The 22,062-nt window shown below is 35.9% G+C and overlaps 4 protein-coding genes across 7 annotated transcripts; 2 read left to right on the plus strand and 2 right to left on the minus strand.

Moving 5' to 3' along the window:
* Positions 1-32: 32 nt before the first annotated feature.
* Positions 33-1,511, minus strand: LOC21407781 (protein FANTASTIC FOUR 2). Its single transcript, XM_010092096.2, has one exon. The coding sequence runs from the start codon at positions 1,074-1,076 to the stop codon at positions 177-179; it is 900 nt and encodes a 299-aa protein (XP_010090398.1). The 5' UTR covers positions 1,077-1,511; the 3' UTR covers positions 33-176.
* A 5,314-nt stretch (positions 1,512-6,825) lies between these two features.
* Positions 6,826-12,920, minus strand: LOC21407782 (probable transmembrane GTPase FZO-like, chloroplastic). The gene is made up of 11 exons (XM_010092097.2): positions 12,186-12,920; positions 11,188-11,741; positions 10,999-11,067; positions 10,226-10,423; positions 9,831-9,962; positions 9,465-9,551; positions 8,854-9,294; positions 8,597-8,764; positions 8,150-8,380; positions 7,713-7,828; positions 6,826-7,316 (listed from the first exon to the last, which is right to left on the minus strand). The coding sequence occupies exons 1-11, from the start codon at positions 12,685-12,687 to the stop codon at positions 7,034-7,036; spliced, it is 2,781 nt and encodes a 926-aa protein (XP_010090399.1). The 5' UTR covers positions 12,688-12,920; the 3' UTR covers positions 6,826-7,033.
* A 1,141-nt stretch (positions 12,921-14,061) lies between these two features.
* Positions 14,062-19,816, plus strand: LOC21407783. Of its 4 annotated transcripts, none has more exons than XM_024161645.1 (7): positions 14,062-14,278; positions 14,383-14,479; positions 15,446-15,637; positions 18,256-18,639; positions 18,772-18,846; positions 18,977-19,048; positions 19,448-19,816. In XM_024161645.1, the coding sequence occupies exons 2-7, from the start codon at positions 14,438-14,440 to the stop codon at positions 19,601-19,603; spliced, it is 921 nt and encodes a 306-aa protein (XP_024017413.1). In that variant the 5' UTR covers positions 14,062-14,278; positions 14,383-14,437; the 3' UTR covers positions 19,604-19,816. The 4 variants fall into 4 exon arrangements, with proteins under 4 accessions (XP_024017413.1, XP_024017415.1, XP_024017416.1 ...); XM_024161647.1 differs by having other exon boundaries at positions 14,062-14,198; XM_024161648.1 differs by having other exon boundaries at positions 18,977-19,058; positions 19,448-19,481.
* Positions 19,817-20,883: 1,067 nt separating this feature from the next.
* LOC21407784 lies at positions 20,884-22,003 on the plus strand. Its single transcript, XM_010092099.2, has 2 exons — positions 20,884-21,076; positions 21,458-22,003. Exon 2 carries the CDS (start codon positions 21,465-21,467, stop codon positions 21,921-21,923), a length of 459 nt encoding a protein of 152 aa, XP_010090401.1. The 5' UTR covers positions 20,884-21,076; positions 21,458-21,464; the 3' UTR covers positions 21,924-22,003.
* Positions 22,004-22,062: the final 59 nt, after the last annotated feature.

The raw sequence follows: 22,062 nt of genomic DNA on the forward strand, positions 1-22,062 counted from the left end.
AAAGAAAGAAAAAAAAAAAAAAAAAAAAAAAAAAAGAGAGAAATCAGAATAGAAAAAAAACCAAAGCCACTAGTACTGGTACTACAATCACAATAACACTAGTCGTGAATGTGAAAATTTCTCATCAGAGGAGAAATTGAAAAGTTCTTTTTTCTTTTTTCTGTCTTGTTCTTCTCTCAAGTAGCCACCAAAAATGAATTATCCCAGTTTATCAACACATTGTTATTCCCATGCCCATCTTCTTTGCACCTGCTCGGCCTCTGAAGCTTCTGATCTTCCTCCATTTCATCTCCACCATTTTCATCCCAATTCACTTCCTCTGTTTCTTCTTCCTCTTCTTCATAATCTTCTTGATCACTTTCAATTTCATTCTCGACCCCATTTTCTTCTTCTTCTACATTCCTGGGAGGGAAGTTTTTCATCAACCGGAGAGTGAGCCGGCCATCGGCCCGCTCGGCATGGAAGAAGGAGGTCGAAGAGGCGACGGCGACGGCCTTCAAAACAAGCCGGCCGTCCTCTCTGTGAGGCCTGACTTTGAACCCCGCAGAGCAGCTAACGGAGGTTAACGGAGGAGGGAAGCTTCCGGCCCGGTTCAGCCTCTTCGGCGACCGGAGTACTACTTCGCGGGCGGCCATCGGGCTCTTCCTCGCCGGCGCCGAAAGCAGAGACATCTCGTCGTCGCCGCTGCTGTCTCCGGTATCGCTCCCCGTCTCGCTTCCCAAGTTCTCCGTGCACATTTCCAGGCTCTTTGCGCTGAGCTTGGAAGCGGAGCGCTTCACCATGGGGTGGACGTAGACATTCTCTGTTTCGGTGTCGTTTTTCGCCGTCAGAGCCTGGAGGAAGCTCATGCCGTTTTTCATGTCGTCGTCGTCGTTTTTGTCCTTCTTGATCTTCTTCTTCACCTCGTGGAATTCATTAGTATTGTCGTTTTCTTGTTGTTGTTGTTGTTCAGGCTTGGAATTGTTCCAACGGGGGAGATTTGGGTTGGGAAGGGCCAACTTCAGCCTCAGGACTCGGGGCTCCACGAGGCCCGGCTCCAGACATGATTGCAGGCCTTGACAAATACTCGTGGACATGTTTGCTACCACAATAATTTTTTTTTTCTTTAATAAAATACCAAAACAGAGGAGAAACAGGGGAATTTTGGATGAGGAAGAATGAAAAGGAGTTATGTTTTTTTTTTTGGTTTTTTTGTTTTGTTTTTTTTTTTGGAGTTTTTACGGGGGTAAAAATTGTGCGTAAATGAGCTTAAGGACAAGGTTTTAAACAAAACCCACGTTTTGGTTTGGGTGAAAACTGATATGGGTGGCTTACAAAGGAGTTGGGAAGAAAGGAAAGAGAGAGAGAGAGAAGTGAAGAGGGATAGAGAAGAAAGGATTGAGAATGGAAGAGAAGGGATGGTCGTGAATTTATAGTGAAATTTTGGGGAAGAAGAGAAAGAGAGTGACTTTTGCAGGCTATGAATGTAGTGTTGTAGTTAGTAGGACTAGGAGGGAACTTTTTTATGCCCACTCATATTGTGGAAATTTCACTCTGCCACACAATTTTCTTTTGTGAAACGGAGAGAGAGAGAGAGAGAAGATTGATGAACAACAAACAATAAAAGAGTGTGAATAAATAAATAGTCCAATTTTCTGTTTTCATACCTATTATGGAAAAGGAAATAGCAAATGAAGATCATGTTATTAATTCACAAAATGATTTTCTTTCTTAACCATAGGTTGAAATTGAGTTATTCCTTGAGGTGAGAAGCAGGAAATGCCTAAGTTGATAAGGATCATCAAGGTTTATTATTTACCCTTTTTTTTTTTTATTCCATATAATGCCGCCAAAAGAAAAACCAAACTAAGGAAAGGGACCAAAATACAAACGGTTCTTTTTCATATTTACTGACTGGGATTTCTACGCTTGTTCTCTCATTTTTCACGCTGTTTTATTGTGTCCTAATACCGTCAAAACCTGGTGGCACTTCCTGCATAATAACCAAGCAGCTATGAGCTCAGCAAATCCCAATACAAATAATATATTCACTCACGTTTTGTAGTCTCTGAGCTCATTTAGTTTGCTGATTTGAGTTTTTAATTTGAGTTTATACGTGACTTTATGTGAGAGTTTTTTACTGTAATAAAAAAATTAGATATGACTGTTTCTGATAGCTTTTTACTGTAGTAAAACTCAAATTCTCAACTCGAATCGGTGAAATAAACGGGACCTCTGTTTTCTCTCGTTGTATACAATTAATCTTCTTCCTCGTTTATTTTTTCCCTTGCAAAAGAAAAGGCATGCTATTGAGATACTTATAAAAAAAAATTTAGAAAATTGAGAATCTTATGGTAAGATATGAAAAAAATTACTCTGCTGATAAGGTTCTATTTTAATCTTCGTTTTGTATACTTTTTTTTATTTTGATGTGATTTTAACTAAAATTTAATATTTAAAAACATGCACTATTTCTAGGATATCTTTACTTAGAAAGCTGCTTAGACTATAGATATTATTAAGCTATACATCTCACCATTACACCAAATTAATTAACTAATATTTTCTATTGATGTTGTAAGCTTCCACCATTAATTTTATAAGTTTTGACGAAGAAATTAACCAATGATCTTCTTAGGTTCTACACAGCTGACTTCTGCACTAAATATTTTATTTAACCGACCAAAATGAGCAGTCATTAGTTGATACTTAAACCAATAGTTTAAGACTCAGCTTTAATGTCTTCTAAGGCAAGAGGCCTCCCCCTACTTTTTTTTTTTTTCTTTTATAGTGATCATGAATTGCTTATTATGCACTCCTTAAAAATCCATTAACTTTATGATTAGTTCATTACTACTCATAACAGGAAAAAGGAAAGGGGCAGCTTCTTCTTGCTATTGGGCAAATCTTTTTCAGTCTAAGGAAATTCCAAACTGTACGGACATGTTTTTAAAATATATTTTCTATTTTTTTTTTTATGGCCAGAAAGGTCTTTTAAATTTTAATTCGTGATTTTTTTTTTTTTTTTTTTTTTTTTGGTGGGTGGCTAACTCACATTTTCTTATGTTCATTGGGTGGTAGTTATGGCCCAGTGTCGTTTGAAATATCTCAACTTTGAGCTTGAAACTTTAAAGTAAAGAAGGAACAAGTTGATAGGGTGAAATACTTAGTAAGATAAGAGCAAGGTAGAACTAACTTCCTAATATGTTTTGTCAGCAAATGGGTCTAAGTTTCCAATTACGGTGTCTGTCATGCACATGATGCTGACAACCAAATTGCAATGTTAGGTTTTAACAATTTGGCACTAGTGGATATTTTTTCCCTCGCCCGTTTTGTCTCCTTTTCTTTAGAGCACTATAAATATGTGTTTTAACACGTCTCATTAATTTAATATAACTGTGATGGGTAAACAAGATATTTACAAATTTGTAAAAATAAAAATAATAAAAAAAAAAGACTGCCAAAGACTTGAGCATGTAAGAATCTTTGGTGATTCCTAAATATGCGAAGGAATATGTAGAGATAACACTCTCGATTAATCCAATATTCAATCACTACGTACTTTGTTTTTTTTTTTTTTTTTAATAAATCTAAATGAAAGATTATAAAGGTGTTTACAAGCATTATGGAATCATCTTCACATATACCAACTTAATATTCGTTTTTGAAATAATTACGTACCAACTTAATACAAAGCTCTCTTACTATTACTTTGGCGAGAGAAAAAGAGAAATAGGACAAGACTTGAGATAAATTAAAATTAATAGGATAATAGTTTACATAAGTTAATAAATAGACTAAATTACTGTTTTCGTCCATAACTTGTCTGGTCATAAACCATAACTTGACAAGTTATTGTCCATAATTCACGATTTTTGTCCATAACTTGTCTGGCTATGAACCATAACTTGACAAATTTGTCCATAACTTATTTAGTTATAAACCATAACTTAACAAGTTGTGACCTATTAATTTCTATAACTAAAAATTGACCTATATACTTTCTTAAACTTTTCATATTGGCCTATTATCTACTATTTCCGTACTTTGGCGAGTAGAATATATAATGGATTCAACCCTTGATCCAAAACAAACTTGCGATTAATCCCTCTAACCAATACACGAGCTAAAATTAATGATGGCAGCTTATATACATATTTTAAACAAGTGATGCCTCAAGAATTATAATAATTTTCTAATAATCGACCCAAATACATTGTATCAATTACGAAATGGCCCAGTGAGGCAGTGTCCAGTATACATTATCTTAAAGGGAGAAAGAAGAAAATAGGTCAAGACTTAAGATGAATTAAAATTAATAGGCTAATAGTTTACATAAGTTAATAAATAGGTTAAATTATTGTTTTCGTCCATAACTTGTCTGGTTATGAATCATAACTTGACAAGTTATTATCCTTAATTGTCCATAACTTGTCTGACTATGAACCATAACTTGACAAGTTTGTCCATAACTTATCTAGTTATGAATCATAACTTAACAAGTTATGGCCTATTAATTTCTATAACTAAAAATTGACCTATATACTTTCTTAAACTTTTTATATTGACTTATTTTCTACTATTTCTCTGTCTTAAATGACCCTAATCAGTGTCCCTTATCAGCTACATTTAACGGGTTTTTTTTTTTCAGCAATATATATATATATATATATATGCGCAATGCAATAGATCAGTACTGTTGTCCATTAATTGTACGAACGGACATGAACTTTAAATTATCAAGTGATGAAGAATTCTGATCAGCAGCAGGGATCAACAAAACCCTAAAGTGCCGCGTGTCAATAAACACAAGACGTGTAGTGCTTTCTGCACGTACATGGGAATTATTCAAGTGTAGTGGAAAATGGAGCACTACGATTATGGATCACTGCATGCTGGGTCTCACGATTATGGATGTTGGGAAGTGAATTGATCACTGCATGCTGGGTCTCAATATTCTTTATTTCCTGTTTGGAGTCTCCAAACGACACTATTCATTGAACGACTATCCCTTGTGCCTGGTCATTTTTACATGCTCGTCCACCAAAAAGCCAAGTTTCTATTTTTCTTGCAAAAACACCCCCCTATGAAACTTCTCTGCAACTTCATTTTATTGTGATAGAAAAGTGTCTTATTCATGTCTATAATAAGCTGTGAAATGAAAAGGTACAAAATTTTACTACCTCATTTCTAGAAAACCATGCTTTGGATACTTTAATTATTGTGTGCAATATATGTATATGCGTACATCACTATAAGACCAAGAACTTTTCTTTATAGTGGCTTATCTTTCCCCTTTCATATAAGTTGGCCTTTCATATTTTTCATATGCAATGTAAACCGTTTGTTCCTAAACGGGTAAAAGATATTTGATATTTGATCTCTCAATCTGCCATATACAAAAAGGTTGTAGATCTCTTAACTCCCAAAGACAACCATAATAAGAATTAAAAAAGTTATCATTTACCAATAATTACTATCTACATGTTGTTCTCTTCAAAGATCTTAGCACGTGCACGGACTAATATTAACATTACATGACATTTTGAAAGATATGGTTATAATTATCCGTTTTTTAATATGTAAATGAAGTTAATTATTACAACAAATACAGTACATATGAGATAAGTTAACGTGTGTATACGGAGATGATCTGATCTCGTCATTTCCGTGTACAAAAAACTAGAAGAAGTCTTTCGTTATACCAAAAACACATAGAACATATCATGTGTTATTGAGTGTTTTTGCCGATTGAAAACGGGAAAGGGTGTTTCTTTTTCTTGCGTAACAAGCATAAGTTATTGTCTAGTGAAAAAAAAAAAAAAAAAAAAAAAAAACCGCCTAGATTCTAAACTTGGGTGGTTTTTAGACATGCAAAGCTCTTAAAGTTGTTAAATATGCAAACCCAAAAAAGGGTAAGATATTTCATGTTTAGTTTTTTGCTCAATGATATTTTCATATTTGTTTATGGTGGTGTGAAGCTGACGAGAATATGTGCCCTCTCGCACACTCTCAATCCCCTGACCATCAATTTTGCTTTCGCAATCACATCTTTCTCTTTTCTTGCTTATTTTTGCCTTTTGTTTTAGATTGGGCCGGCCAAGAGAAAAGGGCTTGCGCAATGCCCCTAGCTTTAAATAGAAAACCTTAAAAGTTTTTTAGTCCCATTTTTCTTTCTCTTTTTTTTTTTTCCTTAATCTCTCTTGAATTCTTTGTTGTGCAAATATATGTATAACAATTTGTTTGTTTTACTTCTATTTTACAATCTTTACAAAGAAAGTTGAGAAGGTATCAAATTCATGGCTTTTGCTACAAACATGTCAACGAGCTAGGCGCACTCTGTTTGTACCCTTTTGACCATAACGAGTTAGTGCCTTTGTAACCTTTATTATTATATTTTTTTTCACTTTATTAGTACTCATTATTTTTTTACTATAGAAAATTATATTATTATTACTCTTTTCATAAGGAACAACACTGATCACGTGTCACGAGGTGAATGGTTGTCTCATTAAAACTAGTAGATTTAGCCAACAAAACAAACGTTTTATTTAAGTTTTAGCTTTTACAAATGGCGTCCAAACGATTCCTTCGAATCGGACCTCCCACTAACTTCGACTTCTTTTTTTCTCTCGTGTGAGGTCAATGTAAGGTAGATAGAATAATATATCTTCCAAAATTCCAATTCCGATCTTATATGACGTTGTTAATCTTCTATTAAAAAGTCCTATCCAATTTAAAAGCAAAAGCTTTTCTTTTTACAAATCCTATTCGTAAAAGGAGTTCTTCCCTCCCCATCTTTATAAACCTTTGACTTGAACGACAATGATCAAGATTTTGGTACAATTCCCGGGAATCATTTAAACTTTATTCCAAACCATCATACTTTTTAATAGAATGAGAGGAGACCAAGTTTATTAATTTATAACAAGGATTTACAAGCTTGTGCATTAATCGAAACAAAATGAAGATTGGGACAAAATGAAATGCAAATAGCTAGAATACAACCTGCTGAGGTCATTTACTACCCATCTAATGAAGCTTCCAAAACTGGTCATGAAACATGAAGGTTTTGAATTTCAACCTGTAGTCTTTGCAGTTCTTTCTCAACGTCAGCTATTTCAGCTTGAATCGCAAGCAGCTTTTCTAGTTTATTTTGTGCCGCGTCTTGGTAAGGCTTGGCAACGACTTTTACGAAGTTTTCGATGTTGTCCAGAGCTTCTGAGAGATCCTTCTGCATTGCCTCTTCAAGTTCAAGAGCCAAGGCGTCTGCAGTCTTTTTCACTTTAACTATCATTGCCTGCCTACGAGCTGGAAAGTTTGAAACTGCTAACAACCTATCACAAAAACAAATGATAACTAAGACGTCCGAAACTAGTAATAAAAAAACAAAAGTTTTATTCCCTTTTGTTTTTTGGTTGGGTGGAAATCTTAACAAAACGGTGCCTTCAAATATATAGAATGAAGGGATTAGTTTATCTCAGTAGCATGCCACAAACTGATGAATCAGTAACGCTCTAGCCAAAAATTTCCAAGCATTTACCATTCATTGATCAAAGGTTAAGGAGCAGAATAAAATCAAGTTTTGGGTATGTTCATATGGCCCTTTTTCTTTGCAAGTAACATGGCCATTTTGTCAATGTATAAGAGATATCAACTAATGATGATCCTAGAATCATTTGCCAAAAAAGAAACAAGTAAAAAGTAGAAATTGAAAATTAAAGATGTATCACCCGCCAGCAGAACAAAGGCCAAGAGCAAGAAGATCTTCTAGTGTCGTTGGAAGCACAGATGTAAGAAGTGAAGCAGATAAACCGGCTGCTCCAAGTCCACCAAACGTTCCCAGGAACTAAATCCACAAGAACATCTAACATATCAAGATAATTAAACTAAAATTTGTATATAAATAAGAGAAGAAACTGTATGCTACACACGTCAAGAGAAACCGAATAAATTATCCTTAAGGGTGAATGAAAACCTACTGTGAAGAATCTGTTCGAATATTATTACCATATTATGCTAAAAAACATGGAGCATTTCATTTCAAGAGAACATTCCCAGTCAAACGTAGCTTTCAGAAACAACCTTCAGTTTACTTGAAGGAGTTCCTTGACGTCTAGGCGTGTCCTATTTATTTTCTTTATTTGGGGGATCAGCATGAGGAACTCACCACTTCTCGTACTTCTTGATCAAACAATTTAGACGCAGCAGGGCCACTGAAGTTCCGCATCACTCCCAAGCTAAGTTCATTCACCTTTTTCAGTGATTCAAATGTCTCAAAATGCAACTGACTGTTTGGATAGACAAATGAAGGCCAACATTTTTCGAAAGATTCCTTGTACACCATCCCTTCACGAACATTGTTGGACTGTAACCATTCTATGTATTCTCCCAGTAAATTCTACATGCAAAGAAGATACTTAAATTATAATAGAAAAAATAAAAGCCAAACAACTATGGGGAAAATGTGGTACAAAACATAGCAGAGAAGCATATTTCTAAAGAATTGAGCTCTATGACTCTAGAATGGAAGTACAGTAAAGACGCATGGTTTTAACACTACGACAAGCAGGAAAAGGAGAAGGTCCAATGAATGATGATGAAGCAATTAACTTACTTGTACATCTATAAGAGCAGGACCAATTACGTCATTTTGAATCCTTGAGGTGGGTGCCAAGGTGGTAGACTTTTCCCCTTTGAACGCATATGAAGCAACAAGATCAAGATTTGATAATTGTAGTGTAGCTTGTATGAGATCTATCACTCGTGATTTTGTATTATCAATCTGCAGTTCCATGCACCTTTAAGAAGAAGAAGAAAAAGAACCAATGTGCTTATTACTAATTTAAGGATATAAAATTTTTACAAGCTTACCGACGATAGAGCTCTTCTCCTCCAAGATATGCTTTCATTTTCCATTTTCATTGCATAATCTTTTACACTACTAACTATATCGTTTATTGACTCCAAGTCTTGTTTAGCAGATCGGCAGTCTTGTCTCACAAGAGTTTCACAAGAAGAAAGTAGTCTTTCTGCAATTGCAACGGGTGTTCCAAGTTTAAGTTTCATTCTTTCTATTCCATTGCTTGTTGATCCATCTAAAAAGCTATACAAGAATTCCTCAAATTCATCAAAGCTACTGCTCTTCCAGTCAGAATCAGATGTTGATAGATCATCAGATTCCTTTTCAAACTCGGAGGAAGCTGAAAGTTTTGCTTCAAGAGCTGATCTTGCAGACACAGGATATATTGTTACATGTTCAGCGTTCAGCAACTTCTGTGTGTTTTCCTTGATAAATGACACAGCTTCCTCGAGCTGCACCATATCAACAAATAAGAGAATAGAGTAAAACGAGAGCTTGATTGAGAATCGCGTGCAAATACATAAATAAACCTTGGTTTTAAAAAAGATTTCTACAGGAATTTATCAGATAGCAAATGACAAAGGTCACTAAACAATTAAAGGAATGATTTCCATCAACAAACCTCATTAGCAGTCCGATAGAGGTCAGATTTGTTTAAGACAAACACAACTTTCTTCTTCCATTGTTGAATATAACGGAGAAAACCAACCTGAAAAGATAATACCAGTGGTGAAACCAAAATGAATTACAGTAAAGTAAAACTTAAGCAAAAGCATGGAAAAATGATTGGCGGATGTATATTTTCTACTGTGACTGTATTCCTTCATACACTAATCACTTCCTTAATAGAAAGTGAAGAAGCTGACCTTAAAGATGTAACTACATAAGCCGGAGCTTGTGGCATTTTTCTTTGCGGATTTTGGACGAGTTGAAACATTAATCAGCATGCTAATGCTATGTTATATTGACAAACAATAACAAAGCATACCTCACTTTCTGTTAAAGGCCGATCAGCAGATATGACAAAAAGAAGCAAATCTGCACGCGGCACAAATTCCTCAGTAAGGCGTTGTTGCCTCTGCAGAATCACATTTGTTCCAGGTGTATCAACTATGTTCATCTGCTTCCAAAGAAATTACAAAATATCAGGTATATATCAACCATTACGACTGGTAAGCAGATCAGGAGTGCTGGTGCTGAAATCTTCTTCTCCCAAAGCAACACTAATGTGGCAGAATAATAGTAATAACTAAAATGGTAAGCAGCCACTCCACAACCATGCACCAAGATGAGTTCAACTTTACATTAACCATTGCCCTAGAAATGCAAAGTAATGTAGATACAAATACAATTCATAGGACCAGGTTCAAGAATATGACTCACTTCTTTAAGAATTGGAGCCGGTAGATAGCATATATATTGACCATCTGGATGTCTTTCACAACGTTGTGCCTCCCCAGAATCAATATTAGAATACCGCAAGAAAGTGATCTCGTTAGTTGTAGGAACAACCCCCTCCTTGAGATATTTACTTCCAAGAAGTGCATTAATAACACTTGACTTCCCAGAGTTAAATTCACCCTGGTATAAGTATTATAAAGATAACAATAAGTCATAGGAGAACTTAAAACCTCGTGTAACATCCTGACATGTGTTTGGAAAACCGGCTCAGCTTTTCGACATGAAAACTATAATAAGGAAGCATATTAAACACTAAATTGTGACAATAATCGTGCCTATAAACAACTCATGTTTTGATGAAAAACAGAAGAATATGTGCAACTACTGTTGTTTGACCAAAGAAATCGTTAGAGTTGATCCTGGATTTTCTTGAGTTAAGGATAACAGAACCAAGTTCCTGCATTTCAATGAAAACAAGAAATGGTGTACGAATCCTTATTCATATTTATAGCTTCAGTAACGACCACACAAGGGTTATATATTACCTAGAGCCCAGACGTACGTAACTATGATTGTCATGATAATTATTTTTCCAAAAGTACTACATCAGTCTGGTATTAACTATTAAGAAGATCAAGGGCCGCCTTAGCTATAAATTCTTTCAAATAAAAGAGAAAAGATTCATGTGAAAATAAGAGCTAATACCAATGTATATCCCTGGAACCAGAATTTGTTGAAGTTCAGCACACAATTACCACTATAGCCAGTAAAAATGGCTCATCAATTTGAGCAACTGCATCTGCCAGAAGCGAAACCCCCTCCATCTGTCATGCAAAACAGTATTACATGATTCCTAATAAAGCAGATAATTTATATGTTCATATAAACTAAAATTTACACAAAGATCAACTTCAACTACCAAATAATATTAATTAAAAGATCACCAGTGGAGCAGCTTTCTGAATGACATTTATTGCTTCAAGCAATACCAATCTCTCTCTTTCTATGCACTGTTTTTTTCGATCCTCCAAGTTGATAAAGCCCGCAACCCTTTCTTTAGCACCAATACCATTCTCCGAATTCAACAATTTGTTCTCACTAGAGTTATCAAAATCATCTTGGGTACTTTTATTTAGTGTGTACACATCACTAAACAAACTATTTAAAGCATCATCGCTGAACTTCTCAAAACCTTTCACAGAAGTAACTAATCCACTAGCACCAGATTTGAGTAATTTTGACGCCTCCGTAACTAACGCGTCCTCTTCATAAGTAAACATCACAAAGATTGGTATCTTCACATTTTCACGCACAGAGTTCAGTACCACATCAACAAGTTTCTCTTCGCCAAGACTATAGATAAGAAAATCAGCTCCTTCGGAACTAGATGCGTTCAAAGCAGCATCTGCCGTTTGCACATTTCTTGCTACCAAAGGAAGAACCACTGAATCGGACTTGGAATCCATCATCGTACTTCTTGCCACAATGGCAGGAAGACCTACACAAGGACAAAACAAAAACTTACTTTCCTAGTAAAACGGGTATAAAATACCAAGTCTGCACTTCCTTTTTCTCACCTAAATGATTCTATACTTACCACCTCTTACACCAACATTTAAATAATAAAGACAAAAACGATTTTCTTTTAAAAAAAAAAAAAGAAAGAGTTTTCTAGGCGATTGACATTCTTTAATTGGTATATGTCACTAATTATATCTACAATAAAAAGACAAAATGCTCGTTTGTCATTGTTCAATCGTTAGGCTATGAAATCTTATATTTATAAAGTTTGTCATTCTTTAATAGGTACTATCAAGAAAAAGTTAATACCTCGCCACAATGCATTGATATTATCATATTAACAATGTAGTATAAAAGTGGAGTATGTGTAGCATTATAGAGTGAACTGAACTAAATAACAGGAAAAAAAAAACGAAGAAACCTTGATCAGAGAGCACCACTCCACTGGCATTAGCAGCGGCCGCGATATCGACCCGTTCGGCGACCAACAAATAGGCGCGGTCCCTAACCACCGACTTCAACTTACAAGCGGCTTCATAGATCCTCCCGCCGGTGGCTTCGCCACCATTGAGCACCACAATCCCGGTCCATTTCGACACCGCCCGGTCGACCAAGTCCAAGGCGCCGTCGCCGGCCAAGACCTCGTCGGCGTCCAATTGCAGAACCAAACAGGGGACTCTGATCTCGGGGCGCTTGTAGCCGCCGGGGAACACGGTCCTCGGCGGCCCTTGGCCCTGCAGCTCCGGACTGCTCTGATTGGCGAACTGACTCCCGTTCTGCGAGATCGATCGAACCGGTAACCGGGGCGGTCGTCGGAGAAGGCAGGGTTTGAGGCGAGAAGTGTGGAGTTGCAGTGGAGGCGTGAGGGTGAAGAACAGAGGGTGGTGCGTTGTTGAGGCCTGGGAGAAAAGGAGAGGTACCATGGGAATCGCAGAGAGAGATTGGAGACGAACCGGCTAAACCCTAATCTTTTACCTTGTTGTCGGCTTTCTAGAGAGAGATATTGTGTATTTGAGAGAGAGAGAGAGAGAGAGAGAGAGAGAGAGAGAGAGAGAGAGAGGAACGTAAGGAGAGAAGAAGAAGCCTTATCGGCAAACACAGTGGGAATTGGTGTGGAAGAGGAACGTAAGGAGAGAAGAAGAAGCCTTATCGGCAAACGGAGTGGGAATGGGTGTGGGCGATTATTATCTTATCCATTAAAACAAGTACCAAAAAAAAAAAAAATTTACTAAAATGACTTGAAATTGTCAAAATAACCATTTTTTATAAAAACTAGTCGTTTCTCCTGATTGTTTTATAGTTATTTTATAAATAAAAATTTTAAAAAAATTATTTTATTAATAAAATTGATATTTTCAATTTTGGGTCTATCTATAATTCGTTTGAATTCCCATTAATTAGATTCTCTTTTTAAATTTTCTCATTTTCTTAATTGCTCTTCTCCCGGTTCTCTTTTCCCTTTTCTGGTATGCTTTGTTTTTTATTATATTTTTTTCTGGGAAAATAAGAAAAAAAAATTGAGGGAAAAATTGAGAATATTTTTTTTGGTTCGGTGCATTCCGACCATTTTCTCTCTCAAAATAGGACATCTTTGCGATAGTAAGAAATAGATCAATATAAAAAGTTTAAGAAAGTATATAAGTTAATTTTTAGTTATAAAAATTAATAAGTAATAATTTATTAAGTTATGGTTCATAATTAAATAAATTATAGATAAATTTATCAAGTTATAATTCATAATCAGATAAATTATGAATAAAAATTAAAAATAATTTATTAAATTATAATTTATAACCAGATAAATTATAAATAAAAATAATAATTTAATATATTTATTAACTTAAATAAACTATTAACTTATTAATGGCTTCAGGCGTAAGACGGTTGAACTGGAAGCCCATTTAGTTAGTATTCTGGGCTGTCAAGTGTCAACTGTATTAGCTACTAGCGAAATTACACAAGTAACTGTTAGAATTATTAGAATTATGATTAAAATTATTTTTAATTTATGTATATTTTTTTAAAAAAATATATTATAATAAATTATAATTTACTGTTCTCGGGAATAAAATAGGTCCTGTTTATTTTGTTAATTTGAGTTTAAAATTTAAATTTTGTTACGGTAAAAGATTCTTATAAATAATTATATTTAATTTTTTTATTATAATAAAAAATTTTCATATAAAATTACATCTTAATTCAAATTAAAAATTTAAATCAACGAACTAAACAGGCGTGTAGTCCATTTTTCGTTGAGTGCGCCGGCGATTTGACCTCCACTTTTGCACTCTCTCTGTTCAGTTCTCAGTAAAGAAATTTCAAATTTCATCTCTCTCTCTTTCTCTCTCTCTCTCTCCCTCGGTGAGTTCCTGCGTCTCAGAGAGGAAGCTTTCTGGGCTTTTCTTTCATTGCAGACTTTTTCTAGTTGGTGCCGGTGAGTTCCTGCGTCTCAGAGAGGAAGCTTTCTGGGCTTTTCTTTCATTACAGACTTTTTCTAGTTGGTGCTTCCAAGGGGTAATTTGATCAAAATATATAAACAAAAAAAAAAGTTAGTGTTTTTTTTTAATCAAATGTCTGTCTTCATAACATAGTTTTTGTCGAAACAAAAAAAAAACCAGGGATTTGAAGCAGCTGAGAACAGCCGTTTCTGGATTTCAGTCGGTGGGGGACGTAATGGCTCGCAAGCGTAAAAGTTCTGGAAACAAGGACAATATGGTAACATTTTATTTTATATTTTTTTCCCCTACTTTTACAAGATTCCATGAACTCATTTTTTCCCTTTATATTACAACTATTTGTCATGTGTGTTTTTCGGGTTTTTTTGGCAGTGATGATAAATTTAGGTGTGTTTGGAACTTGTTATTAAAATGATTTTATTTTTTATATTAAAATAAAAATAAAAACGTTTTTAATTTTAGATATAAATTATTTTTAAAAATGCGTTCGGTAATTTTATAAATATTTTTAGTATAAAAAATCTGTTAATGTATCTCGAGAGGGAGAAAATAAAAATAAAAAATAAAAAATAATTTTTAGTCATTTTTTTATTTTTCTCTCATTTTTTTATTAACAAAAAAAATGTTTTTATTTCTGTTTTTTATCTTTAATTGTGCCAAATTTTATTTTGAAATCGTTTTCATTTTTTTTTTCCGAAAAATATGGAAAACAAAAACAAGAACAATTTCATGGCATTTGTTTGTGATTCTAAAAAAAAAAAAAATTGTTTACGTTACTTTGGCTGGTGGCCCGTGAGTTTCTCTGATTTTTATTTTTTATTTTTTAAAGTGGCGTTGACTGTTAAGGAGTATATGCCTAAAGTTTATTTATCTACCCAACTTTGGTACATCGTGTTCTGTTTATAAACGAAAGCATGCACTTCTTTTTACCAAACCAAGAAAATCTGTTTTTGCGGATCTTTCACTTGCTTTCTTAGTAGTATCTATTATCTAATGTTGTTACAAGTATGGAAAATGCATTTTGTAATAAACAATGTTGTTGTGTGTAAAGTCTGTTGCATCTACTATGTTGTTTCACTTCTAACAACCGTTACTTCACAATATTCAAATCATTCATGTTGTTATATCTGATTTGTGAATTGGTTTTTGTTACATATAATTGTGGTCGAACTGAATTTTAGAATTTTATCCAATACCGACATTTTTTTCCTTTACCTAATGAAAGCCCGAGGAGAAGGAAGTTGAGCCTAGAAGCTCACATTCTTCAGAACGAGTGGAAGAGCAATCTGATTGTGCGAATCCTTTGACGGAGAAGGTGGACGCTTTGGTGGAGAAAGTGAATTCGCAGCCTAGTAAGGAAGCAAACACTACAAAATCATATTCTCGGAAGAAAAAGATGAAGTACCAAGTTGCTATTGTAAGGCGATCTGGTCCCATTAACAACACTGTTGTGACTGCGCAAAATCAAGACATTGAGCTTGTTACTAAAGTCTGTTGCATCTACTATGTTGTTTCACTTCTAACAACCGTTACTTCACTTCTAACAACCGTTACTTCACAATATTCAAATCATTCATGTTGTTATATTGGATGGTGAATTGGTTTTTGTTACATATAATTGTGGTCGAACTGAATTTTAGAATTTTATCCAATACGGACATTTTTTTCCTTTCCCTAATGAAAAGCCTGAGGAGAAGGAAGCTGAGCCTAGAAACTCACATTCTTCAAAACGAGTGGAAGAGTATTAGGATCTGTTAACTTGAGAACTTGTTTGGTTAGTGGGCTGGTAGAGTTAGTAGGAATTAGTATAAATAAAGGGCTTAGTAGTTCATTAGAGGTGTGTTGTGATTTTGAGAGTTTTGGAAGACTGAGATTAGAGAGAGCGGTGGTCTCTCGAATACCACCAAATTAGAAGTCCTCGGAGTACTAGAATTCTCCGTTCTATCCTTTACTTTTCCGTTTAGTAGTGTTTGGTAGTGTAATTGGAGATTGGCTAGTGGTTTTCAATAAAAGAATTCCCTTATTTCTATCCAATTCCTTGCCAATTTCAGGTTTCATATGTGTATGTTTGGCTTTGGAACACCTAGGTACCTAACAATTGGTATCAGAGAATCGATCTTGGCCGTCATGCTACATCGACATTGCTGGTGGAGACCATATCTCATTTCGGATGGCGGGTGGGGCCTAACTCGGCGAATTGACTTGCCATTTTCTACGGTGATGACGCCGACGATTAGATTATTCGTGTGGAACGAAGCTTTTTAGAGTTTCGCATGACATATCGGGAGAAATTAGAGGCTGTGGTTGTCCACTTAGAGGCTGAAGCTTTGACTTGGTTTCAATCGGAAGATCGACGATGGCCATTTCGAAGTTGGTCGGAGTTCAAGACTCATTTGCTGCAGCGATTCCGTCCAGTACAGAAGATCTCCGTACTTGCGAAGACTGTCGTGGCAACTCATGGCAAGCATCGTTTGGATTAGTTGATGCACCGCCAGGAAGAGCTTGTGGAGGGCGAATGGACGATGGAGGCGCTGCGATCTAGTGGGATGAGTCGCGATCAGATCTGAGCACTGAACCTTGGGTTCTGCGATCTGATTTGAGAGTTGAAGCTAGGGCTTCGAACTGCAGACCCATATCGGAGGGGAAGAGCTCTAAGTGGCGACCAGATCTAGAAATTCCAAGACAGCGACCAACGCCGGCGAAAGTGCGACGAGATCTGGGATCGCGCGAGGCCGATGAAGACTTGAGCGGTTCGTCGCGATCTGGTGCCAGATCGGCCAGATCTGTGGCAAACGACAACGGATCAGGGATGAAATTTAAGAACATCGACACGATTGGCATTGAAATTCGAAGCTCTGGTAAGATGGGGCCTAGATCTGAGCCAGTTGGTGCAAATTCTGATGCATCTGAGGCTAGACTCGAAGAATTGTTCTCAAATTGTACTAGATCTTAACATTTGGTCGCGGTTGGGGCTGATCCCGGCCAGGTTTGGACCAAGCCTCGAGATTCCGGTGTTAAAGGTGCTGGTTACAGTGCTGCGGAGGCAGATTCTGACGGAATTGGAGTGGGGCCCATGAATTCTAACGCCCTTAAGGCTGGGTTCTATGATTTTAACGCCACTGGGGCTATCTCTGGCGAGATGATGGCCAGGACGTGGAATTCCGACGTGAAATCCGGCGATTTTGGGGCTGCATCCCGAAATTCTATTCAGATGTGGGCTGGGTCTAGTGTTTTTAGTATGGGCATAGTCAACTTTGAGGTTGGGCCTCGTAATTCAGGTGCAATGGAAGTCGGGCCTCAAAACTTTTACATGTTTGGGGCTGGGAATGGTGCAAATGCAGCTGGGTATGAAGAAATTGGTGAGAGTGAAGTTGAAAGGTTGATGTCTTGGTTGGCTGAGAAGGAGACTACCTTAGTGAGGATGGATTTGCCAATAGTTTTTGTGACCATTAATGAGCTTGCACAGAGGGGCTCAAATGAATTGATAGACTTTGTGGTTGCTTTCCAAAATACCAAGAAGACAGAGAAGAAAATAATTGATTGGCTCCAATTGGAAAATGTGATTTATAGGGACAGCAACAATTCGGACTCTCCAATCAAGGAATTGCAGTCTTTTGTTCTTGATCATTTAGATGTTATTTTTCAATTTTATTTTTTGGTTTTCACCTTGAGGACAAGGTGATTCTTTGGGGCGGGGGTCCGTTAACTTGATAACTTGTTTGGTTAGTGGGCTGGTAGAGTTAGTAGGAATTAGTATAAATAAAGGGCTTAGTAGCTCATTAGAGGTATGTTGTGATTTTGAGAGTTTTGGAAGACTGAGATTAGGGAGAGCGGTGGTCTCTCGAATACCACCAAATTAGGAGTCCCCGGAGTACTTGAATTCTCCGTTCTATCCTTTACTTTTCCGTTTAGTAGTGTTTGGTAGTGTAATTGGAGATTGGCTAGTGGTTTTCAATAAAAGAATTCCCTTATTTCTATCTAATTCCTTGCCAATTTCAGGATTAATATGTGTATGTTTGGCTGTGGAAAACCTAGGTACCTAACAAAGAGCATTCTGATTGTGCGAATCCTTTGACGGAGAAAGTGGACGCTTTGGTGGAGAAAGTGAATTCGCAGCCTATTAAGGAAGCAAACACTACAAAATCATATTCTCAGACGAAAAAGATGAAGTACCAAGTTGCTACTGTAAGGCGATCTGGTCGCATTAACAACACTGTTGTGACTGCGCAAAATCAAGACATTGAGCTTGTTACTGAAGAGGTAATCCTTGGAGAAAGCCAGAAGGAAGACGGACAAGTTAATGTGGAGAAACAACTTCCAAGGTTGACAACGGAAGAGAAAGGCATGGAAGAAAAAATTGACTATATTTCACGACTTTTGGAAGCACAAGGAAAGAATATGGAGGAAATGATATCCAAGGTATCCCTCCGTCCGTTACATTTCATTTATATGGCTATGTGTTTTGATATGATAAGTTCTTGGCACTTGTAATTTATGAAGTTTATGTGACTTCTATGCCTTGAATTTTTTTGTGGGCTGATGATAAATCAGGAGCCAAGAAGAGACTCTGGGAGTAACAGCCGTAATAAGGGATACAAAGGCTTGTACATAACCTCCCAAAATAAGGTAATAAAAAATGTATTATTATATAATAGGGATATTGTTTTATCATGTAAAGTTATGTTTGTTTTCAACTTTTTTACATGAAAAAAATTGATATCGCTCTTTCCTTTTGAACTATGTTTGGCACCTGCAGGTTGATGCTTTGACAAAGGAAAACCATCGGCTTTTACTGAAGCTAGAAAATGCGCTCGCAAAACTCGAAGGAGTATGTTCAAGTGATACTTTTTGCCTCATATGTGACTTTACCTTATTTAGCAACTTATTGCATAGTCCAATCTACTTGATAATATGTCAATGTGTAGCCTTTTGCCGTAGATTTACTTTATCGTCACATCAGACCAGAATTATACTTGTTGCACTTAGTAGGTTGTTAGAAGTATTATCGTTGGAACTATGTTATGCATCTTTCACTGCCTATACAAATAACCTGTCATGTCTGAGTTAATAGGTGAAAAAACATTTATTCAGGAACTAAAATTACACGGGCAATTTTGAAAAGAAAAAAAAAAAGAATTATATGGGCCAAAGAGTTATGGTTTTTTTATGCAGGCTTCAAACTTTTGCCATTTTATTGATCTTCTTCTCTTTTTGGTCATCTTTGTAGTATGAGAAAGGAACGCGAGTGGCAACCGAATGGATGCAGAGTTTGAGGGACATTACTTTGATTTCGAATGTGAGTGTGACGAGAAGAACTGAGAAAGCCATATGCAATGCACTCTCTTCCCAGGCCAGAGGAAGAAAGACTCGTGAAAAGAAGTGAAACAAATCCACATGCAATGCACTCTCCTCTCCTAACACGGAGTTCTTCTCTAATGTTATGTCCATGTTTTGTATTTAGCTAATTAACTGCAAAGACCAATTAACAGTGTTGGATGGGATTGTTTTCAACATTTGAGCTCGAGTATGTACTTATTTGTGTTTGGCAACTTACTCTTTTAACATTTTCCAGCATCATCGGCGGTATGCTAAGAAAAAATAGAAGCTTTTCTCCATTTAGTTGTTATCTTTTAATAGTCCCTCCATTTTATTCTTTGGATAACTGATGCTCCCTGAATTAGGATTATTTCCGGTTTATCTTACGAACTTTAAAAATTTTCACATTGTTTCATGAACTCTATATTGTTTTCAATTTATTTTTTTTGTTGTAATTTTTGTTAAAAACAGATGAAAAAAAGAAAAGAAAGTAATGCAATCACGTGATCTTTCTGTTTGAATTTTTGTTTAAAAAAATAAATAAAAATTATATGATTATACCTAATTCTCTATTTAGATTTAAATGGGACAAATTTAAAATTTAAAAGACAAAGTAAGAAGTTTTAAAGTTTAAAAGATAAAATATGAATGAAATAGGCCTATTGAGAGTCCTTATTCTTTCCTTTCATAGTTGATGGCTGAACTTAGTTTATTATTTGTTTTTCATTCGACGATTGGAACTTAAATGGTGAACCAGTCGCGGTTAAAAATTGATTTTACAAATGATTTGTGATTCTTTTTAGTTTACGGTAAAATAGATGAATAATGTCACACAGAAGACCTTATAATAGATTTTATAGATTTAGAGAATGATGGCACAAACTTGCCATTATCAATAGAAATAGAAATATATATATATATAATTACTTTATGTATTTGAATTTGAATATAATGCTTATTTAATATCTAGATATTAAGAATAAACTGAATCAAACAATTATAAGAACAACTTAAATTTATTTATCTATTATCCTTGTCACTTTTAATTGTTAATTTAGTAATCACAAACAGATTTATAGTAAGTGTAATATAATTTTATTTCCAAAAAAAAGTGTATTATAATTTTATCTATCAGTGATTATTTTTAAAAAATAATTATTTACCTTTTTATACCAAATGTCTTTTAGATTTATTTAGAAATTATACTTTCATTTTATATCAAAAGTATACCATTTCTTTTTATATTATATACTTTCATTTTACCCTTTTATACCATGACTTTTAACACTGACTTTAATCTTAAAATATCCAAAATGTCCTTAAAATAGAAAAAGATAAATTAATTGGAAAAAAAAAAAAAACCGAAGCAAAGATCCCTGGCAGCTCCCAAAAATTTCAGTATCCAACTCAACAAATCACTCTTCCAGACATACTTTGATCGCACAAGAGTAGAATCCTCTCCCAAAATTTCAGTTCCCAAATTTGGAGATTTTCTTCGGAGCCAGCCCTAACGCTGCCCCTCGCTCTTCACCCAGACCAGGTACCTTCTCAGCTTTGAATTTCCCATTTTACTTTGTTCAAGTTTTGTTTCTGTGCAGATTTCCTTTTTTTTCTTTTTTCTTTTTTCATGCCATAGCTTTGAAAGTTTGATTTTTTATTGAAACCTTCATTTTGCTCCTTGTATATATAACATATATATATATATATATAGATTCTATACCTACACTTGACCCACTCGAGAGGAAACACAAATCCAGCAGATATTTTTTTGTTTCCTTTGAACAAATTCATTCGTTCTGCAAACCAAAGAAAAAAAGAGCATTAGTTTGGTTTTTGGAGGCTAGTCTGATAGATTTGTGTCTGGAGAAAGGTGTGCATTCTATGTGTTAATTATTACATATTTTCTATTAATTATCGACAGCGGAACGATGAACACGAAGCTACAACTCTCGTTAAAGCTCACCGCCGGAAATGGCGTCGCTTCCAGCCTCAGCCGGCGTCTCTTGCACGACGGACCGGACACCGTGGAGGAGCTCCTGGACCGGCACCTAGTGAAGAAAGATAAATCCGTCGACGACGAAGAGGACGAACTGTCGGCGAGGCGGCGACTCACCAGCACTCGGCGGGAGGCGCTGAGTCTCTACCGAGACATCCTCCGAGCGACCCGCTTCTTCACGTGGCCCGACTCGCGGGGCGTGCTGTGGCGAGACGTCCTCAGAGAGAACGCCCGAAAGGAGTTTGAAGACGCCCGTTTCGAAACGGATCCTGAAATCGTGACTCGGTTGGTCATTGGTGGGCGTGACGCGGTCCAATCGGCTCTGGATAAGCTCATCGAGAAGCAAAGGCAGGAGATTGAACAGGAACGTAGCGGCGGGGATCGCCGGTGATTGCTTAGGTTTTTTTTATTTTTTTATTTCCCTTCTCTAATCTATTAATGATATTGTATAATGTTACTGGAATTGAATAACAAATTATACTAATTTGAATTTTGTTGATTTGTGTATTTTGGAATATACAAGATTGATT

The sequence above is a fragment of the Morus notabilis genome, unplaced genomic scaffold, assembly GCF_000414095.1.
Source record: "Morus notabilis unplaced genomic scaffold, ASM41409v2 Scaffold137, whole genome shotgun sequence".
Lineage (NCBI taxonomy): Eukaryota > Viridiplantae > Streptophyta > Magnoliopsida > Rosales > Moraceae > Morus > Morus notabilis.